Source organism: Carassius gibelio, chromosome A22 (genome assembly GCF_023724105.1).
Source record: "Carassius gibelio isolate Cgi1373 ecotype wild population from Czech Republic chromosome A22, carGib1.2-hapl.c, whole genome shotgun sequence".
In the NCBI taxonomy this organism is placed as follows: domain Eukaryota; kingdom Metazoa; phylum Chordata; class Actinopteri; order Cypriniformes; family Cyprinidae; genus Carassius; species Carassius gibelio.
In genome coordinates this window covers 23,186,661-23,212,254 of record NC_068392.1, presented here as the reverse complement: position 1 = coordinate 23,212,254, position 25,594 = coordinate 23,186,661, and the positions used below count along the sequence as shown (strand labels likewise).

The following is a 25,594-nucleotide window of genomic DNA, read 5'->3' as shown; positions in this document are numbered from 1 at the left end:
TTGTTTTATGAGGACCATCATAAGAACATAGTCTTGTGGTTGTGTGTGTGTGTTTACACCTGTGTTACGAGGACCCTGTTTTATGAGGACCGTCATAAGAACATAGTCTTAACATGGTCTTGATGTCACATTGTGTGTGTGTTTACACCTGTGTTACTAGGACCCTGTTTTATGAGGACCATCATAAGAACATAGTCTTAACATGGTCTTGATGTCACATTGTGTGTGTGTTTACACCTGTGTTACTAGGACCCTGTTTTATGAGGACCGTCATAAGAACATAGTCTTAACATGGTCTTGATGTCACTTTGTGTGTGTGTGTTTACACCTGTGTTACGAGGACCTTGTTTTATGAGGACCATCATAAGAACATAGTCTTGTGGTTGTGTGTGTGTGTTTACACCTGTGTTACTAGGACCCTGTTTTATGAGGACCGTCATAAGAACTTGGTCTTGACTTTACTGAAGAGTCCCAGTCAAGTCAAGACTTTTTTCTAAGAGAGAATGTAATCTGTTCCATTCTTTTAAGGACAAACACAATTATTTCAAGAACTTCTTGGATACCTTTATAGCTGCTGTGCCTTGTTCAGAGTTCTTTAGGTTCTTTAGACACTGATTCTACTCAGTTATCATTTAAAAATATGTGGTGATTAAATAAAACTGACTTTTTACCAACTCCTATTTCAAGATACTTAATCTAAATATAACAATTAGACATTTTCAATATCATATGGCCACAATGGGATGATCCATATTTAGCCTAATATTTCACATCCACGCAGCCCAATGTCATGGTGATAACTAGGGTCTTCAAATACCAGGCTTTTGTCAAACAAACGACACACTGAGATTCTTCGGTCAAACATCAAGACCATGTTCTTATGATGGTCCTCATAAAACGGGGTCCTCATAACACGGGTCTAAACACACGCACAATGTGACATCAAGACTATGTTCTTATGACGGTCCTCATAAAACAGGGTCCTTGTAACACAGGTGTAAACACACACACACACCACCTGAAATACTGGAATATATATATATATATATATATATATATGCATGTAAGGTAATACATACAAAATCATGAACATTAACTTGGGTAACACTTGAAAATTGAAATATTGATCTGAAATATTGTAATCTTACTTTTAAATCACATTGATAAAATATAAGCAAGATTATAAAATTTGTTTTATATCAGTATTTTATGTGCTCATTTATTGTCACAGATGACTAATTTGATGTTCTTTTCTAGACTCTTAGTGTGGTTGAACCGTCCACTCTTGAAGTCAACACTCTGTCCCAGTCAGAAGACACAGACGTAGAGAAGGTACTGCAATTGATTGAGTGATTTTATTTTATTGTTATTTTATCGTTTTAATTTATTATTTTATTATATTTTTTGTGGCATCATACCTGATTTATTTACAGTTGTGTTCAAAATTATTCAACCCCCTTGACTTGCAAGACAATTTGCTGTGGAGGATAACATTTTATGAAATCAATTTAACGAAGGCATCAGTAAAGTATTAGAGAAAGTTTGTTAATACACTTTTGAGTGATTCTGAGAATGGAAAATTGATGAATCATGATAAAATTCGAATTGGCTCTAAACATTCATGTTAAAAATTATTCAACCCCCTTTGTGCAGAATCTTTTATTCTTTAAAATCACCAATAAACGCTGTCTGTAAGTGTTTAGAAGTTTCTGTCACCTCTCTACTACAGTTTTGGCCCATTCCACACCTGAAAAAGCTTCCAGATCACTGATAATCTTTGGTTTTCACATTGCCACTGCTTTCTTCAAATTCAACCAGATATTCACAATGAGAATTTAGCCTGGAGACTGAACAGGTCACTCAAGTACATTCTGTGACTGATCCCTGAACCAAGCAGTAGTAGATTTGGATGTGTACTCTGGGATGACTGGCCTGCAGGAAAGTCCATTGATCATCAGCTTCAGTCTTTGCACCAAAGGCATCACAATTCTTGTCAAAATGGCCTGATACTTTAAAGAATCCATGATGTCCTTCATACAGGCATGATTTCCACTTCCTTCTGCAGTAAAGAAACCCCATAACAGGACTGATCCACCTCCAAGTTTGAGGATGGAGATGGTGTTCTTCTGCTAATGAGCTTTGTCTGTTTTGCAGCAGACACACCGCTGATCCACGGGTCCAAAAAGTTCCAGTTTGGTCACATCACTCCATATAACATTCAGCTCAGAGCTCCACAAGTCTACACAAATGAACTTTAGTTAGTTCAAGTCTGCCTTTTGTTCTTCTTGTTCAAGAGTGGTATTCATCAAGATGTCTCAACATGAAGGCCATACTTGTCTAGTGTTCTTCTACACACTGCTTTGAAATGGGTTTCCTCCTTTCATTGGGTCATCTTGCAAGTCTTTGGCTGTACATTGCAGATTTTTCTCAGTTGCTCTGATTAAACATTTTATGATATTGTGCTTTTTCTTCCACAACCTCAAAGGTTTTCTGGTAAAACACACTTTAAGCTAAGGAATAAGGCTGAGAGCTGTGTCTCTAGGAACTTTCAATGTCTTGGAAATCTTCATATAGCCTTAGCCTTTCTAAAGTAATACAATATTTCTTCTCTTTAGCTTTTGTGAGATCTCTTTTGATATTTTAGCTACTTAACTTCAACACATGCATGGGCTAACTGTATGTGTAACGGCTCAAGCTAATTCTGTTTTTAATAGAGTTTCTAAAAGCTTAATTGTGTTTTGAGACTGTTACATTCCCCACCATGCAAATAAGTGATTTAAAAACAGCAATGGTGAATAGGGGTTGAATAATTATGACATAGCAGTATTATTAAAAAAATCTTATAACTCAAATGTATTACATTATATATTGACAATATCACTTTTAATATTCAAGTGAACTGTTATAGATACAAGTTTTATTATATCCAGGATCTTCAGAAAAGCGTGTATTTGTAAAGTACTGCAGTCTCTAGGTGGTTGAATAATTTTGAACACAACTGTATTTATTTATTTTGCTTTGGTAACTCATTTATAACATAATTATTTTATTTTAATTTAATTTTTTGATTTCATGTTTTCAGCTGAAAGTTGTCAGTGATCAGTCAGTGTTGGACTCCAGTATCTGTGCAGCCTCTGAAGGACTGGAAAAGGTAATTCATTATCAATTTGTACAGTCCCTGAATCCTTTGTCTGCAGTAGGATATTTATTTTTTATTTCTGTTTCCTTAATTTCAGGTGACTCTGAAGAAGGACCAGTTACTATTGGATGATCAGGACTGTGTTGAGAAGGTAATTAAATGTGCATTGCATATTTTATGAAATGTTAGATTGATGTTGCAAGAAATCATCTCTACATAAGTCTTGCTTTTTTTCATTGTTTTCAGATGTCACCTGTCAAAGAGCATGTGTTGAATGAGGAGCAGAGCTTTTGTGCCCCAGTTGAAGGAGTTAAGGAGGTATTCACATGTTTCGGATGAACTGTTATTTCAGTGCAACAGTGATTGCTCTGAAGTCCATGTCTGCATGAACTGTACACTTTGCTGTTACTAAATGTATGTATTTAGTGACCTGTTTTCACTTTCAGTAATATTAGTCGATGTCTGAATCAGGGGTGTCCAGACTCGGTCCTGGAGGGCCAGTGTCCTGCAGAGTTTACACCGGCCCTCCAGGACCGCTCTAAATGTAGATTTGTAGTAATATATTGACCAGTACCTTTTAAGGTCTGTAACGTAAATGTTTTTAATGATTGTAAGTGATCTTATTAACTAAATGACCACAACTTCCCTGTCATTAAAAATACATTAAATTATTATTGAAAGACAATGCAGCTCGTAATGTAGTATCACATGTATGTTTTAGAATCTTTCTTTGTTGCTTGAATTTAACACTCACTGATGTTTTTTTCTTCACAGGTCTGCAGACATGTTGTGGTCACTTCAGCAATATCAAGCATGGATAAATGTGCTGAATGTGTGGGACCTGTTGCAGCTCTCAAGTGGATTGGCCTGAGATGTAAATGTTAGTATGGTCATTTGTACTCTATACATCATGACATTTCTATTTTTATCATTTTAGTATCACTAATCAACGTTATGAAGTCAGTTCAAAATGGTATAACTGTTGAGTTTGGCAGTAGGAGAGAAGGAGATTTCAGACCATTGCTAATGCACAGATATGTAATACCATTAATAATAATAGGAGTGTTACATTGTTTTCACCTTATTCTACGTTTAGGCATAGAATCTCGTGTTAGCGGTTGAACGTGTCCTGACATGTGACATTTCTTTTATAGTGTGCTCCAGTTTTTGGCATAAGTCCTGCTATCTGAAGCTTCATGAATGGGATGGAAGACGGTCATCGTGTGTAAGAAAATATTTGATTTGATACATTTGTTCCATATTTTTGAGTTATCGGTGCTGTAAATTAATCATAAATATTTTGACAATAGGAAGTAAGTTCAGAGGAAGATGAGCTGTCAGATGAGGATTACATACCTCAGTCAGAGTCAGACCATCAGTCAGACAGTTCAGATGAGTTGACAACAAGACCAGCACGTTACGACCAAGCTAAACTCTTAGATATACAAGCAGCGTCATCTAAGTTTAGTGAACATCTGAGATCAGATGTAACTACCCTGAATGTGTCTAAGGGCAAAGGAAAAGGAGTCCTGAAGGTCATGGAAGCAGCAAGTGTGTATGATGAGTCTGATTTAATGTGTCATGAGGAGCAGTTTACTGATTTTGAGACAGACAGTGAATCAGACTTTCCCAGAAAGCAAGGCTCAGTGGTATGCAGGTCAACAGATGTGCTTATGTCATCACCTCAATCACACAATAGTAAGCTTTTGAATTCAAAAAGCACAGTAACATTGAGAGAAGAGAGGGAACGCAGCATGGCTGGAGGGGATCATTGTGTGCAGTCACCAAAAATCTCCTGTTCAGCAAATAGGAAGAATTATTGTTACATCTGTGGGAAACCTCAGTCCAAGCTAGCGCGCCATTTGAAAACTCATATGGCTGAAGTTGAAGTTGTTCAGGCTTTGTCACTCCCAGTACACTCAAAAGAACGTAAAGCAATGCTGCAAAAGCTCAGGAACAAGGGCAACTTTCAGCATAACACTGACGTTTTACAGTCTGGAGAGGGGGCTCTTAAAATAAAACGAGCACCAAAAAGAAAGTGTGATTCAAAGCAGTTTTTGCATTGCATGTACTGCAAAGGGTTGTTTGTACGGAGAGATCTGTGGCGTCATTTAAAAAGATGTCCCTCAAAACCAGCAGCTGACAGTGAAGAGCAAGGGAGGAGGAGAGTCTTGGGCCTGGCATCTATGGCAGAGTCTTCATTCAGTCAGCACATATCACAAGGAGTTTGGAAACTCTTAGGTGTGGTGAAGCAGGATGACATTTCCGCTGTGGTCAAAAATGACCTGAGTATTCTTCAGCTTGCACAGTCGTTTTTTAACAAACATGGTCATGACCCTACCAAATTTGAGTATATTCGACAAAAACTCAGTGAAGTTGGAAGATTGTTGCTGACTTTGCGTAGACAGTTTTCTGTGTACAGTCTTGAAGAAGCTCTGAAACCTGCCAATTTTCATAGACTTATTCGAGCGGTTCAAATGGTATCTGGCTATGATGCTGAGAGCCACTGCTACCAAAGCCCAAGCCTTGCCCTGAAACTGGGGCATTCGTTGAATAAGATTTGTGAAATCATTCAGTGCCGAGCACTGATGTCTGAAGACAAGGAATTGATCTCATCAACAGAGACCTTCAAAAAGCTCTACTCCTCAAAGTGGTCTGAGATGATCTCACACACTGCTTTGGTGACACTGAATGAGGCCAAATTTAACAAGCCATCAACACTTCCCTTCACCCAGGATGTCCAGTCTCTTCATCAGCTCCTTGAGAAGACTGCACATACTGCTTTTCATAAACTACAAGAGACTGCATCTCCTCAAAGCTATGCAGAACTGGCCAAAGCAACACTCACCAGAATCATTGTTTTCAACCGCAGACGTGCAGGAGAGGTCTCTAAAAAGAAGATGTAGCGATGGGCCTGAGCAAGTTTGAGCAGAAACTCTGCAGCCATTTCAGTCGAGTTGAGATCAGGGGGAAGAGGGGAAGAAAGGTTGCGGTTCTTCTCTCTCCTGATATGGTCGATGCCCTGATGCTACTGGTCAGCAGGAGAGGTACATGTGGAGTGCTAGACACTAATACTTTCTTGTTTGCTCGGCCAAACTGCCAGAGTTACTACAGAGGCCAGGACTCTCTGAGGGTATATGCAAGGGAATGTGGAGCTCAAAATCCAGAATTCCTCAGATCCACTCATCTTCGCAAGCACGTGGCTACGCTCTCTCAAATCCTAAACCTGAAAAACAACGAGTTAGATCAGGTTGCTGATTTCTTAGGGCATGACATCCGTGTCCACCGTGACTATTACAGACTGCCAGAAGCCACTACTCAGCTTGCTAAAATATCAAAGCTACTGTTAGCCATGGAAAAGGGCTGCCTTCCTAATCTTCAAGGCAAATCCCTTGATGACATTGAGATTGAAGGTACGTCCATCCTAGCATGTTTAGCACAGCGGGTCTTTTAAACTCACAGGGAGGTTTAAGAAAAGTAATCTCTGAAATATGTCTTGTGTTCGTTGTCATTAGGAATGGTTTATAAATGGTGTGTGATTGTGTTATTTCACTTCTGAATGCAGATGTTTTTCATGTTCTGAGTTTTATTTTTCATTGAAGATGAGATCAACATGACGGATTCTGATGACAGTGATCCTGGAGAAAGTGAATCTGATGATGAGGCTCTTGCTGGAGCTGCGGGAAACTCCAGTAATGCTGGTATGTGTCAGCTAAGTTTTTTTTATTTTTAAATCATCAAAGTCAAAAATTATATTGGGTAACACTTTATTTTAGGGTATCTAAACTACAGTGGTTTGAAAGCGTTGGCCCCCTTCCTGATTTCTTATTTTTTTTGCATGTTTGTCACACTAATGTTTCAGATTATCAAACAAATATAAATATTAGTCAAAGGTAACAAATTTAAAAGTAAACACATGCAGTTTTTAAATGAAGGTTTTTATTATTAAGGGAAAACAAAATCCAAAACTACATTGCCCTTTGTTCAGAAGTGCCCCCCCCCCCCCCACCTTTGAAACTGGTTTATCACACCTGAGTTCAGTTTCTCCAGCCACACCTCTTCACAGTTAAGAAATCTCTTAAATAGGACCTGTCTGATAAAAAGTGAAGTAGACCAAAAGATCCTCAAAAAACTAGACATCATGTCGACATTCAAAAATATGCAGACACAAATGATAAAGAAAGTAATTGAGATCTATCAATCTGGAAAAGGTTATACAGTTTTGGGACTCCAATGAACCACAGTGAGAGCCATTTTTCACAAACTAAAAAAAGTAAAAAGTTTATTTGATTAGTGTTTTTTTACGATACAAATCATTGCAAAGCAACTTCACATAAAATTAAGTTCCTACACTATTTAGTAGTAGCTTATAAGTGGTGACTGTCAGTTTATGTGCATATGACAGGAATCAGACATAATCAACCAGACGATGAAAACTATTAACAGCAATTATAATGTGATTGCATATTTGTTAGTTCTGTATGTTGGTTCAGTGTTAACATCATCTGAGTTCCTCTGAGGGGTTGGCATCATCTCTTCTCAGGTGTTCTGGATCCAGACTGGTGCTTGTGTAAATCCTAGTTACCACAGGATGAAGATCCAGCAGAAACAGAGAAACACATAGAGACATCATTAGCATAGCTGCTGTTCCAACCAAGTACAATTAATCAGTTAAACCCAAGCTAAATTTGATCAGATACAACTGCAGTCACAAATTATGAGATGCATTATTGCTCATTGAAAAATATGTTTTTAATCTAGATTTAAACATAGAGAGTGTGTCTGAACCCCGGACATTATCAGGAAGGCTATTCCAGAGTTTGGGAGCCAAATGTGAGAAAGCTCTACCTCCTTTAGTGGACTTTGCTATCCTAGGAACGACCAAAAGTCCAGCGTTTTGTGACCTTAGGGAGCGTGATGGGTTGTAGCGTGGTAGAAGGCTAGTTAGGTACGCTGGAGCTAAACCATTTAGGGCCTTATAGGTAAGTAATGATAATTTGTAACTGATACGGAACTTAATAGGTAGCCAGTGCAGAGACTGTAAAATTGGGGTAATATGATCATATTTTCTTGACCTCGTAAGGACTCTAGCTGCTGTATATGGTGGTGGTAGTGTCATGGTCTGCTTCTGGACCTGGAAAACTTACTGTGATAAATGGAGAAATCTGCTGTTTACCAAAAAATCCTGAAGGAGAATATCTGGCCATCTGTTGTGACCTCAAGCTCAAGCAAACTTGGGTTCTGCAGCAGGATAATGATCCAAAACACACCAGCAAGTCCACCTCTGAATGGCTGAAGAAAAACAAAATGTAAGAGTGTTCTGGTCAAAGTCCTGACCTGAATCCTATTGAGATGCTGTGGCGTGACTTTAAAAAGTTGTCCATGCTTGAAAACCCTCCAATGTGGCTGAATTACAATTCTGCTTAGATGAGTGGACCAAAATTCATCCACAGCGCTGTAACAGACTTTACATTTAATTGGAAGTTATCGCAAACACTTGATTGCAGTTGTTGCTGCTAAGGGTAGCCAAACCGATTATTAGGTGTAGGGGCAAACATTTTTCACACAGGGTAATGTAGTTTTGACTTTTGTATTCCCTTAATAATAAAAACCTTCATTTAAAAACTGCATGTTGTGTTCATTGGTTTTCTTTGACTAATATTTAAATTTGTTCGATGATCCGAAACATTAAAGTGTGATAAACATGCAAAAAAAATAAGGAACCAACACTTTTTCACACCGCTGTAGTTTCTTAGTAGTAGTAGTAGTAGTAGTAGTAGTGGTGGTGGTAGTAGTAGTAAGCACTTATTAATAGCTTATTTTACATGACCTTATTCTACATCCCTAATCCTACCCAATACCTTAATGTAACAACTATCTTATTTACTTTTAATAAGCAGAAAATTAGGAATTTGAGGGAAAAGTTGTAGTTAATAGTGTTCCCTATTATTAAGTGTTACCTTGTATTATATTAGTCCAGCATTTATAACAGGATATTACTAAAATATATATATATTATTTATTTATTTTTTATTTATTTATTTTTTTAATGACTCATTGTCTGCAGGTGTTCAGAAGATGCCCATTGAGAGCACCACTGAACTTCCTGAAGGTACCAGAGGTTTGAATTGCAATGGCACCATCAATGTTGCAAAGCACATGAGCTCTCGTAGAGTTAGAACTCACTAAAGTATGTATTCTTCTGTACAGAGAGCGAGAGTGAGGTAGAAACTGAAAACCCACGGAGAGGGCAGAAGGTGTCCTGGTCAAAAGCTGAAGTTACAGCTGTAATGAAACATTTTAAGGGCCACATAGCTAAAGGAAAACTGGCCACACTGACTGAATGCCAGCAGTGTAAATCTGCTGAGGATCCTGTTTTGGTGAGACGCAGTGCACAGAACATAAGGGATTTTGTAAGAAATCGAGGAATTAGCTTAAAAAGGAAAACCCAAAGCAAGTGATGTTACAGTACATTTTGTGTGTTCTTGATGCCATTCAATTAACATTAGCACTTTGGCTGTTGTTTTTATTTCCCATAGTGCAATACTGTTATGGCAGCAGTTCATACGAATATCTCCTTGTAGAAATCGAGGTTGACTGTTAGTTTGTCAAAAATTAAAAAATTGTGTCAATTTCTCATTGATTTTTGGATGACCTGTCCCTTAAAGAGAATTTAACTTCCAGAATGAAAACTGTCATCATGTACTAACCCTCCACTTGATCCAGACCTGCATCAGTTTCTTTCTTCTGTTGAACACAAAACAAGATCTGTTAGTATCTGAACAGTTAATGGGCATCATTGACTTCCATAGTATTTATTTTTTTTTTCTTCGTACTATAGAAGTTAACGGTGCCCATCAACTGTTCATAAACTAACAGATCTTCTTTTGTGTTCAACAGAAGAAAGAAACTGATGCAGGTCTGGATCAAGTGGAGGGTGAGTACATGATGACAGTTTTCATTCTGGAAGAAAACCATTCCTTTACAGATAAATCGGTTTCCCTACACATCTGCAGCATGTATTGTGTGCTCAGAGAGTTAATCTCATGCACACTGTGTGTTTAGTGAGGTACTTACAACATGAGGATTGCCTTTTGATTTGATTTATAGTTTTCTTTTTATTTATTTTTTTAAGTTGGTGAATTACACTTAATTATTTGATGTTTGTTTTGTGTGGCATTCCTTTTTTTTTTTTTTTAAGATTACCCGTTTAATTAATTGGCGAATTTGACAACATGTTTATTTTTATTTCACAAATTTAAGTCATTATTAAAGTACTTCTAAAACACATTGGTGTCTATAATGTTGTGTATTGTGTTAAAGATCCTGTACTCTTTAACCACCTCAGTCTTAGTAATGCAGCATAGGGACATGTCTGTGTGTTGTGTATGGGGTCACGTACCTGTAAAACACATTGGTCCCTGTAATACAGAGAATGGACATGTTTTGTGTATTGTAAAACGAGTGTCCTCATAAATCAATCGGACCCTATAAATCCCAATTATGTAATGGGCGGGAACATTATAGGAGGGGCGTGACAGTCCTTGTGTACCACCAAAATATCATATTGTCATATTATCAATTCTATTGTGTGTAAAGAAAATCCAAAGTGATATTTGTGTTCTGCAGAGTAAAACAAATTTTTTGATAGTTTTATCATCTCTGTAGGACACCGGGAAAGGGGTGTCCCCTTTAACCACCATCCAACTGGTTTGGCCATCAGAGTACTGCTAAACCACAAAAAGGTGTAGGTGTGTGTGTGTGTGTGTGTGTGTGTGTGTGTGCGTGTGCGCGTGTCGGGAGCAGCTGTGGTTAGGTGTCTTGCTCATGGACACCTCGACACTTGGTGAGGTGGAACCGGGGATTGAACCACCAACCTTCTGGTTTGTAGACAACCTACATGAACCACTGAACCACTACCGCCCCCATATAGTGTTTCTGTATCCTACCATAGTCTGAAACTCTCGATCCTCTCACTCATTTTCTACTCTGACTTCAGTAAACTCTCTGTCAACTCATATTAATTCAATTCAAATTTATTTGTATAGCGCTTTTCACAATACAGATTGTCTCAAAGCAGCTTTTATTAGTGTAAAAGCATATTAGTGTGTTTATGTGGTTTAACTGTTCTTCATTGAGCAGATTAGTGTGTTTATGTGCTTTAACTGTTCTTCATTGAGCAGATTAGTGTGTTTAGCATATTGAGCAGATTAGTGTGTTTAGCATATTAGCGTGTTTATGTGGTTTAACTGTTCTTCATTGAGCATATTAGTGTGTTTATGTGCTTTAACTGTTCTTCATTGAGTATACTAGTGTGTTTATGTGGTTTAACTGTTCTTCATTGAGCATATTAGTGTGTTTATGTGGTTTAACTGTTCTTCATTGAGCAGATTAGTGTGTTTAGCATATTAGTGTGTTTATGTGGTTTAACTGTTCTTCTTTGAGCATATTAGTGTGTTTATGTGGTTTAACTGTTCTTCATTGAGCAGATTAGTGTGTTTATGTGCTTTAACTGTTCTTCATTGAGCAGATTAGTGTGTTTATGTGCTTTAACTGTTCTTCTTTGAGCATATTAGTGTGTTTATGTGGTTTAACTGTTCTTCATTGAGCAGATTAGTGTGTTTAGCATATTGAGCAGATTAGTGTGTTTAGCATATTAGCGTGTTTATGTGGTTTAACTGTTCTTCATTGAGCAGATTAGTGTGTTTAGCATATTAGTGTGTTTATGTGGTTTAACTGTTCTTCTTTGAGCATGTTAGTGTGTTTATGTGCTTTAACTGTTCTTCATTGAGCATATTAGTGTGTTTATGTGATTTAACTGTTCTTCATTGAGCATATTAGTGTGTTTATGTGGTTTAACTGTTCTTCATTGAGCAGATTAGTGTGTTTAGCATATTAGTGTGTTTATGTGGTTTAACTGTTCTTCATTGAGCATATTAGTGTGTTTATGTGCTTTAACTGTTCTTCATTAAGCAGATTAGTGTGTTTAGCATATTAGTGTGTTTATGTGGTTTAACTGTTCTTCTTTGAGCAGATTAGTGTGTTTATGTGCTTTAACTGTTCTTCATTGAGCAGATTAGTGTGTTTAGCATATTGAGCAGATTACTGTGTTTAGCATATTAGCGTGTTTATGTGGTTTAACTGTTCTTCATTGAGCATATTAGTGTGTTTATGTGCTTTAACTGTTCTTCATTGATTATACTAGTGTGTTTATGTGGTTTAACTGTTCTTCATTGAGCATATTAGTGTGTTTATGTGGTTTAACTGTTCTTCATTGAGCAGATTAGTGTGTTTAGCATATTAGTGTGTTTATGTGGTTTAACTGTTCTTCTTTGAGCATATTAGTGTGTTTATGTGGTTTAACTGTTCTTCATTGAGCAGATTAGTGTGTTTATGTGCTTTAACTGTTCTTCATTGAGCAGATTAGTGTGTTTAGCATATTGAGCAGATTAGTGTGTTTAGCATATTAGCGTGTTTATGTGGTTTAACTGTTCTTCATTGAGCATATTAGTGTGTTTATGTGCTTTAACTGTTCTTCATTGAGTATACTAGTGTGTTTATGTGGTTTAACTGTTCTTCATTGAGCATATTAGTGTGCTTATGAGGTTTAACTGTTCTTCATTGAGCATATTAGTGTGTTTATGTGCTTTAACTGTTCTTCATTGAGCATATTAGTGTGTTTATGTGGTTTAACTGTTCTTCATTGAGCATATTAGTGTGCTTATGAGGTTTAACTGTTCTTCATTGAGCATATTAGTGTGTTTATGTGGTTTAACTGTTCTTCATTGAGCAGATTAGTGTGTTTAGCATATTAGTGTGTTTATGTGGTTTAACTGTTCTTCTTTGAGCATATTAGTGTGTTTATGTGGTTTAACTGTTCTTCATTGAGCAGATTAGTGTGTTTATGTGGTTTAACTGTTCTTCATTGAGCATATTAGTGTGTTTATGTGGTTTAACTGTTCTTCATTGAGCAGATTAGTGTGTTTAGCATATTAGTGTGTTTATGTGGTTTAACTGTTCTTCTTTGAGCATATTAGTGTGTTTATGTGCTTTAACTGTTCTTCATTGAGCAGATTAGTGTGTTTAGCATATTAGTGTGTTTATGTGGTTTAACTGTTCTTCTTTGAGCAGATTAGTGTGTTTATGTGCTTTAACTGTTCTTCATTGAGCAGATTAGTGTGTTTATGTGCTTTAACTGTTCTTCATTGAGCAGATTAGTGTGTTTAGCATATTGAGCAGATTAGTGTGTTTAGCATATTAGCGTGTTTATGTGGTTTAACTGTTCTTCATTGAGCATATTAGTGTGTTTATGTGCTTTAACTGTTCTTCATTGAGTATACTAGTGTGTTTATGTGGTTTAACTGTTCTTCATTGAGCATATTAGTGTGTTTATGTGGTTTAACTGTTCTTCATTGAGCAGATTAGTGTGTTTAGCATATTAGTGTGTTTATGTGGTTTAACTGTTCTTCTTTGAGCATATTAGTGTGTTTATGTGGTTTAACTGTTCTTCATTGAGCAGATTAGTGTGTTTAGCATATTGAGCAGATTAGTGTGTTTAGCATATTAGCGTGTTTATGTGGTTTAACTGTTCTTCATTGAGCAGATTAGTGTGTTTAGCATATTAGTGTGTTTATGTGGTTTAACTGTTCTTCTTTGAGCATGTTAGTGTGTTTATGTGCTTTAACTGTTCTTCATTGAGCATATTAGTGTGTTTATGTGGTTTAACTGTTCTTCTTTGAGCATATTAGTGTGTTTATGTGGTTTAACTGTTCTTCATTGAGCATATTAGTGTGTTTATGTGCTTTAACTGTTCTTCATTGAGCATATTAGTGTGTTTATGTGGTTTAACTGTTCTTCTTTGAGCATGTTAGTGTGTTTATGTGCTTTAACTGTTCTTCATTGAGCATATTAGTGTGTTTATGTGGTTTAACTGTTCTTCATTGAGCATATTAGTGTGTTTATGTGGTTTAACTGTTCTTCATTGAGCATATTAGTGTGTTTATGTGCTTTAACTGTTCTTCATTGAGCATATTAGTGTGTTTATGTGCTTTAACTGTTCTTCATTGAGCATATTAGTGTGTTTATGTGGTTTAACTGTTCTTCATTGAGCATATTAGTGTGTTTATGTAGTTTAACTGTTCTTCATTGAGCAGATTAGTGTGTTTAGCATATTAGTGTGTTTATGTGCTTTAACTGTTCTTCATTGAGCATATTAGTGTGTTTATGTGGTTTAACTGTTCTTCATTGAGCATATTAGTGTGCTTATGAGGTTTAACTGTTCTTCATTGAGCATATTAGTGTGTTTATGTGGTTTAACTGTTCTTCATTGAGCAGATTAGTGTGTTTAGCATATTAGTGTGTTTATGTGGTTTAACTGTTCTTCTTTGAGCATATTAGTGTGTTTATGTGGTTTAACTGTTCTTCATTGAGCAGATTAGTGTGTTTATGTGCTTTAACTGTTCTTCATTGAGCAGATTAGTGTGTTTAGCATATTGAGCAGATTAGTGTGTTTAGCATATTAGCGTGTTTATGTGGTTTAACTGTTCTTCATTGAGCATATTAGTGTGTTTATGTGCTTTAACTGTTCTTCATTGAGTATACTAGTGTGTTTATGTGCTTTAACTGTTCTTCATTGAGCATATTAGTGTGTTTATGTGGTTTAACTGTTCTTCATTGAGCAGATTAGTGTGTTTAGCATATTAGTGTGTTTATGTGGTTTAACTGTTCTTCTTTGAGCATATTAGTGTGTTTATGTGGTTTAACTGTTCTTCATTGAGCAGATTAGTGTGTTTAGCATATTGAGCAGATTAGTGTGTTTAGCATATTAGCGTGTTTATGTGGTTTAACTGTTCTTCATTGAGCAGATTAGTGTGTTTAGCATATTAGTGTGTTTATGTGGTTTAACTGTTCTTCTTTGAGCATGTTAGTGTGTTTATGTGCTTTAACTGTTCTTCATTGAGCATATTAGTGTGTTTATGTGCTTTAACTGTTCTTCATTGAGCATATTAGGGTGTTTATGTGGTTTAACTGTTCTTCATTGAGCAGATTAGTGTGTTTAGCATATTAGTGTGTTTATGTGGTTTAACTGTTCTTCTTTGAGCATATTAGTGTGTTTATGTGCTTTAACTGTTCTTCATTGAGCAGATTAGTGTGTTTAGCATATTAGCGTGTTTATGTGGTTTAACTGTTCTTCATTGAGCATATTAGTGTGTTTATGTGCTTTAACTGTTCTTCATTGAGTATACTAGTGTGTTTATGTGGTTTAACTGTTCTTCATTGAGCAGATTAGTGTGTTTAGCATATTAGTGTGTTTATGTGGTTTAACTGTTCTTCATTGAGCAGATTAGTGTGTTTATGTGCTTTAACTGTTCTTCATTGAGCAGATTAGTGTGTTTAGCATATTGAGCAGATTAGTGTGTTTAGCATATTAGCGTGTTTATGTGGTTTAACTGTTCTTCATTGAGCATATTAGTGTGTTTATGTGCTTTAACTGTTCTTCATTGAGTATACTAGTGTGTTTATGTGGTTTAACTGTTCTTCATTGAGCATATTAGTGTGTTTATGTGGTTTAACTGTTCTTCATTGAGCAGATTAGTGTGTTTAGCATATTAGTGTGTTTATGTGGTTTAACTGTTCTTCTTTGAGCATATTAGTGTGTTTATGTGGTTTAACTGTTCTTCATTGAGCAGATTAGTGTGTTTATGTGCTTTAACTGTTCTTCATTGAGCAGATTAGTGTGTTTAGCATATTGAGCAGATTAGTGTGTTTAGCATATTAGCGTGTTTATGTGGTTTAACTGTTCTTCATTGAGCATATTAGTGTGTTTATGTGCTTTAACTGTTCTTCATTGAGTATACTAGTGTGTTTATGTGGTTTAACTGTTCTTCATTGAGCATATTAGTGTGTTTATGTGGTTTAACTGTTCTTCATTGAGCAGATTAGTGTGTTTAGCATATTAGTGTGTTTATGTGGTTTAACTGTTCTTCTTTGAGCATATTAGTGTGTTTATGTGGTTTAACTGTTCTTCATTGAGCAGATTAGTGTGTTTAGCATATTGAGCAGATTAGTGTGTTTAGCATATTAGCGTGTTTATGTGGTTTAACTGTTCTTCATTGAGCAGATTAGTGTGTTTAGCATATTAGTGTGTTTATGTGGTTTAACTGTTCTTCTTTGAGCATGTTAGTGTGTTTATGTGCTTTAACTGTTCTTCATTGAGCATATTAGTGTGTTTATGTGGTTTAACTGTTCTTCTTTGAGCATATTAGTGTGTTTATGTGGTTTAACTGTTCTTCATTGAGCATATTAGTGTGTTTATGTGCTTTAACTGTTCTTCATTGAGCATATTAGTGTGTTTATGTGGTTTAACTGTTCTTCTTTGAGCATGTTAGTGTGTTTATGTGCTTTAACTGTTCTTCATTGAGCATATTAGTGTGTTTATGTGGTTTAACTGTTCTTCATTGAGCATATTAGTGTGTTTATGTGGTTTAACTGTTCTTCATTGAGCATATTAGTGTGTTTATGTGCTTTAACTGTTCTTCATTGAGCATATTAGTGTGTTTATGTGCTTTAACTGTTCTTCATTGAGCATATTAGTGTGTTTATGTGGTTTAACTGTTCTTCATTGAGCATATTAGTGTGTTTATGTAGTTTAACTGTTCTTCATTGAGCAGATTAGTGTGTTTAGCATATTAGTGTGTTTATGTGGTTTAACTGTTCTTCATTGAGCAAATTAGTATGGAGATGGTGTTCTAGTGGGTTAAACCACTGAACTGGTAAATCGAAGGTTACTGGTTCGATCCCAGCAGCCACAACCAGTGTGTCCTTGAGCAAGACACTTTACTCCATGTTGCTCCTGGGGTATTGTCCCTGTAATAAGTGCACTGTAAGGCTGCATTTACACTGCAGGTCTTGATGCCCAAATCCGTTTTTCTGTCTATATCCGATTTTTTTTATGACCCGCTTACATCATCTTTTAAAAGTGACCCGTATCCGATATTTACATTTACACTACACTGTCAAAACAACCAAATGTAGACGTTCTGAACCGAAAAAAAAAACGCTCGATATGCGATATGATGCAGAAGCAGACAAAATAGGCTAATTAAAAATATTATTCTGATTAATTGCGTGGGTGACGGCTGGATATGATAATATGAATACATTCTCTAAAATATGAGCATGTTCCATTACCGTTTAAGTTTCAAGGGAAAGCCTGTTTATGCCATTAAGAAAATAATTTTTATTTTAAAGGAATGTTTATTTAAAAGCAGCGCTCATTCATTATGTTACCATAGAGATGCGTGCATCAACCGTCACCGAATGCGCTTGAAGGGGATTATCATCCTCACGCGTAACAACACATAAGGATAATAGAATATTTGACCATCGGGATGAGGATACTTTTTTATTGGTGCGGGTGAGTGGCGGATGATTTGCTTTTGGCTGCGGATTCGGGTGATGTTGAAGCTCATCCGCGCATCTCTAAATATCCAGTGTTTTGCTTTCTGCACTATTTTCAAAGTAGGAAAACATTGTTCTCGTAAGGGGAGAAAAAAAATTACTCCACTGTGTTGAGCCTTCGTCCTCCATCGCACCTAATGTGATCTCAGTTGGTGGTGTCCACCTGAGTTGACGTCAAGTTTTAATGCATTTACTGGGGAATATCCGATTTGTCTGCTTACATGGCACACACGAATGCACGTATCCAATTCATATCCGATTTATTACCACATATGAATGAGGCCTGAATCCGATCTGAGAAAATCGGAATCCATGCGGTTTTTTCCTGCTTACACGTTCACCGGTCATATCCGATCTGTGCCACATGAGAGGAAAAAATCGGATTTGGGTCACTTGAACCATGCAGTGTAAATGGGGCCTAAGTCGCTTTGGATAAAAAGCATCTGCCAAATGCATAAATGTAGTATGTTTATGTGCTTTAACTGTTCTTCATTGAGCATATTAGTGTGTTTATGTGGTTTAACTGTTCTTCATTGAGCAGATTAGTGTGTTTATGTGGTTTAACTGTTCTTCATTGAGCAGATTAGTGTGTTTATGTGCTTTAACTGTTCTTCATTGAGTATACTAGTGTGTTTATGTGCTTTAACTGTTCTTCATTGAGTATACTAGTGTGTTTATGTGGTTTAACTGTTCTTCATTGAGCATATTAGTGTGTTTATGTGGTTTAACTGTTCTTCATTGAGCAGATTAGTGTGTTTAGCATATTAGTGTGTTTATGTGGTTTAACTGTTCTTCTTTGAGCATATTAGTGTGTTTATGTGGTTTAACTGTTCTTCATTGAGCAGATTAGTGTGTTTAGCATATTGAGCAGATTAGTGTGTTTAGCATATTAGCGTGTTTATGTGGTTTAACTGTTCTTCATTGAGCAGATTAGTGTGTTTAGCATATTAGTGTGTTTATGTGGTTTAACTGTTCTTCTTTGAGCATGTTAGTGTGTTTATGTGCTTTAACTGTTCTTCATTGAGCATATTAGTGTGTTTATGTGGTTTAACTGTTCTTCTTTGAGCATATTAGTGTGTTTATGTGGTTTAACTGTTCTTCATTGAGCATATTAGTGTGTTTATGTGCTTTAACTGTTCTTCATTGAGCATATTAGTGTGTTTATGTGGTTTAACTGTTCTTCTTTGAGCATGTTAGTGTGTTTATGTGCTTTAACTGTTCTTCATTGAGCATATTAGTGTGTTTATGTGGTTTAACTGTTCTTCATTGAGCATATTAGTGTGTTTATGTGGTTTAACTGTTCTTCATTGAGCATATTAGTGTGTTTATGTGCTTTAACTGTTCTTCATTGAGCATATTAGTGTGTTTATGTGCTTTAACTGTTCTTCATTGAGCATATTAGTGTGTTTATGTGGTTTAACTGTTCTTCATTGAGCATATTAGTGTGTTTATGTAGTTTAACTGTTCTTCATTGAGCAGATTAGTGTGTTTAGCATATTAGTGTGTTTATGTGGTTTAACTGTTCTTCATTGAGCAAATTAGTATGGAGATGGTGTTCTAGTGGGTTAAACCACTGAACTGGTAAATCGAAGGTTACTGGTTCGATCCCAGCAGCCACAACCAGTGTGTCCTTGAGCAAGACACTTTACTCCATGTTGCTCCTGGGGTATTGTCCCTGTAATAAGTGCACTGTAAGGCTGCATTTACACTGCAGGTCTTGATGCCCAAATCCGTTTTTCTGTCTATATCCGATTTTTTTTATGACCCGCTTACATCATCTTTTAAAAGTGACCCGTATCCGATATTTACATTTACACTACACTGTCAAAACAACCAAATGTAGACGTTCTGAACCGAAAAAAAAAACGCTCGATATGCGATATGATGCAGAAGCAGACAAAATAGGCTAATTAAAAATATTATTCTGATTAATTGCGTGGGTGACGGCTGGATATGATAATATGAATACATTCTCTAAAATATGAGCATGTTCCATTACCGTTTAAGTTTCAAGGGAAAGCCTGTTTATGCCATTAAGAAAATAATTTTTATTTTAAAGGAATGTTTATTTAAAAGCAGCGCTCATTCATTATGTTACCATAGAGATGCGTGCATCAACCGTCACCGAATGCGCTTGAAGGGGATTATCATCCTCACGCGTAACAACACATAAGGATAATAGAATATTTGACCATCGGGATGAGGATACTTTTTTATTGGTGCGGGTGAGTGGCGGATGATTTGCTTTTGGCTGCGGATTCGGGTGATGTTGAAGCTCATCCGCGCATCTCTAAATATCCAGTGTTTTGCTTTCTGCACTATTTTCAAAGTAGGAAAACATTGTTCTCGTAAGGGGAGAAAAAAAATTACTCCACTGTGTTGAGCCTTCGTCCTCCATCGCACCTAATGTGATCTCAGTTGGTGGTGTCCACCTGAGTTGACGTCAAGTTTTAATGCATTTACTGGGGAATATCCGATTTGTCTGCTTACATGGCACACACGAATGCACGTATCCAATTCATATCCGATTTATTACCACATATGAATGAGGCCTGAATCCGATCTGAGAAAATCGGAATCCATGCGGTTTTTTCCTGCTTACACGTTCACCGGTCATATCCGATCTGTGCCACATGAGAGGAAAAAATCGGATTTGGGTCACTTGAACCATGCAGTGTAAATGGGGCCTAAGTCGCTTTGGATAAAAAGCATCTGCCAAATGCATAAATGTAGTATGTTTATGTGCTTTAACTGTTCTTCATTGAGCATATTAGTGTGTTTATGTGGTTTAACTGTTCTTCATTGAGCAGATTAGTGTGTTTATGTGGTTTAACTGTTCTTCATTGAGCAGATTAGTGTGTTTAGCATATTAGTGTGTTTATGTGGTTTAACTGTTCTTCTTTGAGCATATTAGTGTGTTTATTAGGGGTGGGAATCTTTTACCATCTCACGATTCAATTCGATTCCGATTCTTGAGGCCACGATTCGATTCAAAATCGATTTTCGATTCAAAAAGATTTTCTATTCAAAATGATTCGATTTTATCCATTATAATGATTTCTAATCGGGTTTCTGATCATGATCTCTCATCTGCTTTACTATACAGAATGACAAACGGAGACATTAAAGTGTCTTTTACACATTTATTGAGTTCAATTCTCAGGGAAGTGCCTTTTATCAAAAACATTGTCTGGTTCTAGCCAGCTATAAAATAAGTTGCTATAAACTGTGTGTCATGTCCAGCGCATGCGCTTCCAGGGACGAATATTACGTATTATTTATAATTCGAATGTGTTTAACAAATCCGTTAATGTAAGCCTAGGCTACTATATTATGTCTAAAGGGGATCGTTCACCGGACGAGAAGCGCGCACGCCGTGTCTGGCAACTCGAGGAATCGCACACCGGACGCGCACTGTCAGTTTATGGCCAGCAATATTGTTATGTTTAAGGACATTATGGAATTAAGATCATGTCTGTACTATGTTATGATTTTACTGTACAATTAAATACAATCGTTGCTTAGTCTGCACTCTGCAGTCTGAACACTTTACCTCAGAGCGTCCGTTAACTGAATGAATTGAGAATATCACCTGAAAATCCGATAACATCAGCTATTTTAATTTAACCAGCTGATTTCTGTAAATGAATGTAAAACTAAATGTATATTGCAGCACAGGGTGAAGTCAGTATATATTTGCGTGCACAATCTGCACCATAGAACCGGTTTAAACAGACGATCTGACGGGTTTTAGAAGATTAAACAAACCGAAACTAAAAAACAAACCGAGCCTCTATTTGAGACCGGCGTTTATTTATCCAAACCTGTAGCCACACCAGGCGTTTAAAAGAGACAGTCTATTTGGGACTCGGCTATTATTTGAAGTTTTATGGCAGTTACAAAAATGGAGGCGAACAGCCAGCTGATTTTATTTATTTATTTATTAAATCGATTCTTGGACATTTCAGATCGATTCTGAATCGTGGCAAATGAGAATCTAGATTCTTCTGTGAATCGATTTTTTGGCACACCCCTAGTGTTTATGTGGTTTAACTGTTCTTCATTGAGCATATTAGTGTGTTTATGTGCTTTAACTGTTCTTCATTGAGTATACTAGTGTGTTTATGTGGTTTAACTGTTCTTCATTGAGCATATTAGTGTGCTTATGTGCTTTAACTGTTCTTCATTGAGTATACTAGTGTGTTTATGTGCTTTAACTGTTCTTCATTGAGTATACTAGTGTGTTTATGTGGTTTAACTGTTCTTCATTGAGCATATTAGTGTGTTTATGTGGTTTAACTGTTCTTCATTGAGTATACTAGTGTGTTTATGTGCTTTAACTGTTCTTCATTGAGTATATTAGTGTGTTTATGTGGTTTAACTGTTCTTCATTGAGCATATTAGTGTGCTTATGAGGTTTAACTGTTATTCATTGAGCATATTAGTGTGTTTATGTGCTTTAACTGTTCTTCATTGAGTATACTAGTGTGTTTATGTGCTTTAACTGTTCTTCATTGAGTATACTAGTGTGTTTATGTGGTTTAACTGTTCTTCATTGAGCATATTAGTGTGCTTATGAGGTTTAACTGTTATTCATTGAGCATATTAGTGTGTTTATGTGCTTTAACTGTTCTTCATTGAGCATATTAGTGTGTTTATGTGGTTTAACTGTTCTTCATTGAGCATATTAGTGTGCTTATGAGGTTTAACTGTTCTTCATTGAGCAGATTAGTGTGTTTATGTGGTTTAACTGTTCTTCATTGAGCATATTAGTGTGTTTATGTGGTTTAACTGTTCTTCATTGAGCATATTAGTGTGTTTATGTGCTTTAACTGTTCTTCATTGAGCATATTAGTGTGTTTATGTGGTTTAACTGTTCTTCATTGAGCATATTAGTGTGTTTATGTGGTTTAACTGTTCTTCATTGAGCATATTAGTGTGCTTATGAGGTTTAACTGTTCTTCATTGAGCAGATTAGTGTGTTTAGCATATGTGACCGATCGCGGAAAGTAGGGACACAAGTCGGTTTTGGGGCATTTTGAGTTATTCACAGATTCTGAAAGTGTAGACTCCAAGCTTTCAAACTATGTGTCACACATGGACATCTGATAATATTTGGAGAAGTTGTGGCCATTTGAAGGTAGGTACTCAAAAAATATTAAGGTGTTTAAATCTGCCTTTAAAGATTCTGCAGTTCTCACCTCTCAGCTGCTGGGAGTGACAACAGGGCTCATTTACATCTCATTGCATAAGCCAAACCCCCTGTAAAGCTGTAAAGGGGGAGCAAAAAGGTGAGGAATGTGCCATCATAGAAAAAAAAAAAGTTTGCAAACAGGTAATATATAAATAAATGTCTCTTAGCATCAACCGATAAAACTGTATAGGCAACTCCTATGTACACTGAATAGAAATCATTTTATTCACAATGAATTCACAACTAGTTCATAGTTCTTTTTTTCCATGTTGCTGCAAGGTATTATTTTTCAAAATGATTGCCACAGCCCACATACAGTAATTATTATAGATGAAAATAGTGAAAACCACAGGAAATTATTTGATCAGTTTTAACACTGAAGCTATGCGTGAGATTTTTCCCATCCGCACCGACCTTGTCATAAAACGCGTTTAAATGCTCCATGCTGCCTTTTGTTTTGATTTGTAACGTTAGTTATGAGTCGTTCATGAAATATCCATTCATTACGTCTGTCACGTGACAAATGAACGAAACAGAGGTTGATAAACAGAACTGAATCACATGACTGAGCTGGGTGTGATAACACCTGTAACTGAGGCAACGGAGTGGGTATCCAAATTAACCACATTTATGTCCCCGTTTGGCCGTTACAGATTTTTGAGGATGCCATATGGAATCTCCACAGGCAGTGAGGTCTTTCAGAGAACAATGGAGCAATTGTTTGCTGGAGAGCCTTGTGAAATTGTAGTTGACGACATCCTCATCTGGGGCCAGACGCATGAGGAACACGATGATCGTTTGCGACAGGTACTGAACAAAATTCGTGCCATTAACATGAAACTCAACCCGGACAAATGCAGATTCAGAGTCGATTCGGTCCAGTATGTAGGTCACCTGCTGACTGCTGATGATGTCAAACCTGACCCTGAAAAAACAAAAGCGGTACGTGACATGCCAAAACCTCAGGAAAAACAAGCTTTGCAGCAGTTGTTGGGCATGACAAATTACTTATCAAAATTCATTCCCCAGTACAGCGACATCACTGGTCCTTTAAGACCGTTGCTTCATCAGGATTCGGAGTGGTGCTGGCATGAGACTCATGACAAGGCTTTTGCGAGACTGAAACAGGCTCTGACAAACCCCCCAGTGTTACAATATTTTGACACGTCCATACCAGTAGTTCTCTCTGCGGATGCCTCCCAGCATGGCCTTGGTGCGGTATGTTTACAGCGAGGGCGGCCTGTGGCATTTGCATCAAGGGCCCTCACACCCACCGAGTCCCGTTATGCTCAAATTGAAAAAGAAATGCTGGCACTTGTGTTTGTGACAAAAAAATTCCATGATTTCATCTATGGCCGCCCTGTCACTGTAGAAACTGATCATCAGCCCTTAATAACGATATTAAGGAAGCCACTCCACACGGCCTCACCCCGACTGCAGGGTATGATGATGAAACTGCATCGTTATCACTTGGATGTCATCTTCAAACGTGGTAAGGAGCTGTTTGTGGCTGATGCTTTGTCCCGGGCCCACCTCTCCACATCTGACCCACAACTCACCGATGACCTGCTGGAGGTCATGACTGTCCAGGTACTATCTTCCCGTCGGGTAGATGAACTCAGGGCTGCTGTGCAAAAAGATGTCACATGCCAACAGCTCTCTGACATGATTAGAAGTGGCTGGCCAGCCACCTCAAAAGAACTTCCATATTCCTTGCGTCCCTTCTTTTCAATGAGAGATGAGCTGACCATTCAGGATGATTTGCTGCTTCGTGGGGAGAGATTGATTATCCCACCTGCGCTACAGAAATTTTATGTAGGTCAGTTACATCAGGGCCATCCTGGTATCACAGCAACAAAGCGCAGAGCTAAGGAAATTATGTATTGGCCATCGATGTACATTGATATTGATGCTGAACTCTCTCGTTGCGCACCCTGCAATGCACTCAAACCTCATCAGACAAAAGAACCACTGCAGCTCCATGACATCCCGGATCTTCCTTGGTCTTTCACGGCTGCTGACCTGTTTGATTGGCATGGAAAAACACATCTAGTCCTTGTGGATTCATTCTCAGGCTGGTTTGAGCTGGATTACCTTCCTGACATGAGAAGCATCACGGTTATCGCAAAGCTGAAAAGACATTTTGCAGTACATGGTGTCCCTCACACTCTAATGACTGATAATGCTACTCAGTTTGTGTGCAAGGATTTTGAAGATTTTGCATGCACATGGGACTTTAAGCATATTCGCAGCAGCCCTCACTATCCCCAGTCCAATGGATTGGCTGAGCGTGCAGTTAGATCTGCCAAGCATCTTCTGGAAAAATGCTACCGCGATCATACTGACATCCGTGCTGCACTTCTCCATGTTCGTAATATTTCAAGAGATGGCTTACCTTCCCCTGCACAACGCCTTCTGTCTAGACAAACAAGGACCTTCCTCCCAGTGGCCAAGGCAATGCTTCAGCCTGTTGTTCACACAAACATACAGGACATCATCACAAAACAAAGACTGAGGGGAAAAGACTATTATGACAGAAATGCTCATCAGCTCCCTGCACTGAAGCCAGGGCAAATGGTCAGGATGCAGACAGCACGTGGTTTTGACAGGCTAGCAATTGTGAATTCCCCTGCCCAGCAACCAAATAGCTACGTTGTGACATCACAAGGTGTCAAGTACACCAGGAACAGACGGCATCTCCTCCACGTCTCAGAATCCCCTCCAGCTGACTTTGAGGATGATCTTCCAGTGGTGACTAATGCTGAGACTCTTGCAACACCATCCAATGCTGAGGGGCCTGT

General features: G+C 37.4%; 1 protein-coding gene across 3 annotated transcripts in view; it reads left to right on the top strand.

The window, feature by feature from the left end:
- Window positions 1-25,594, top strand: part of LOC127942762 (uncharacterized) — a 92,950-nt gene that overhangs the window by 6,912 nt on the left and 60,444 nt on the right. For 2 of the 3 annotated variants that reach the window (XM_052538712.1, XM_052538713.1), the window contains exon 5: window positions 1,258-1,332. The exons of the other annotated variant lie outside the window; for it this stretch is intronic. In XM_052538712.1, coding sequence (XP_052394672.1) covers window positions 1,258-1,332 — 75 coding nt within the window. The remainder of the gene's footprint in view (window positions 1-1,257; window positions 1,333-25,594) is intronic. 3 annotated transcript variants of the gene reach the window in all.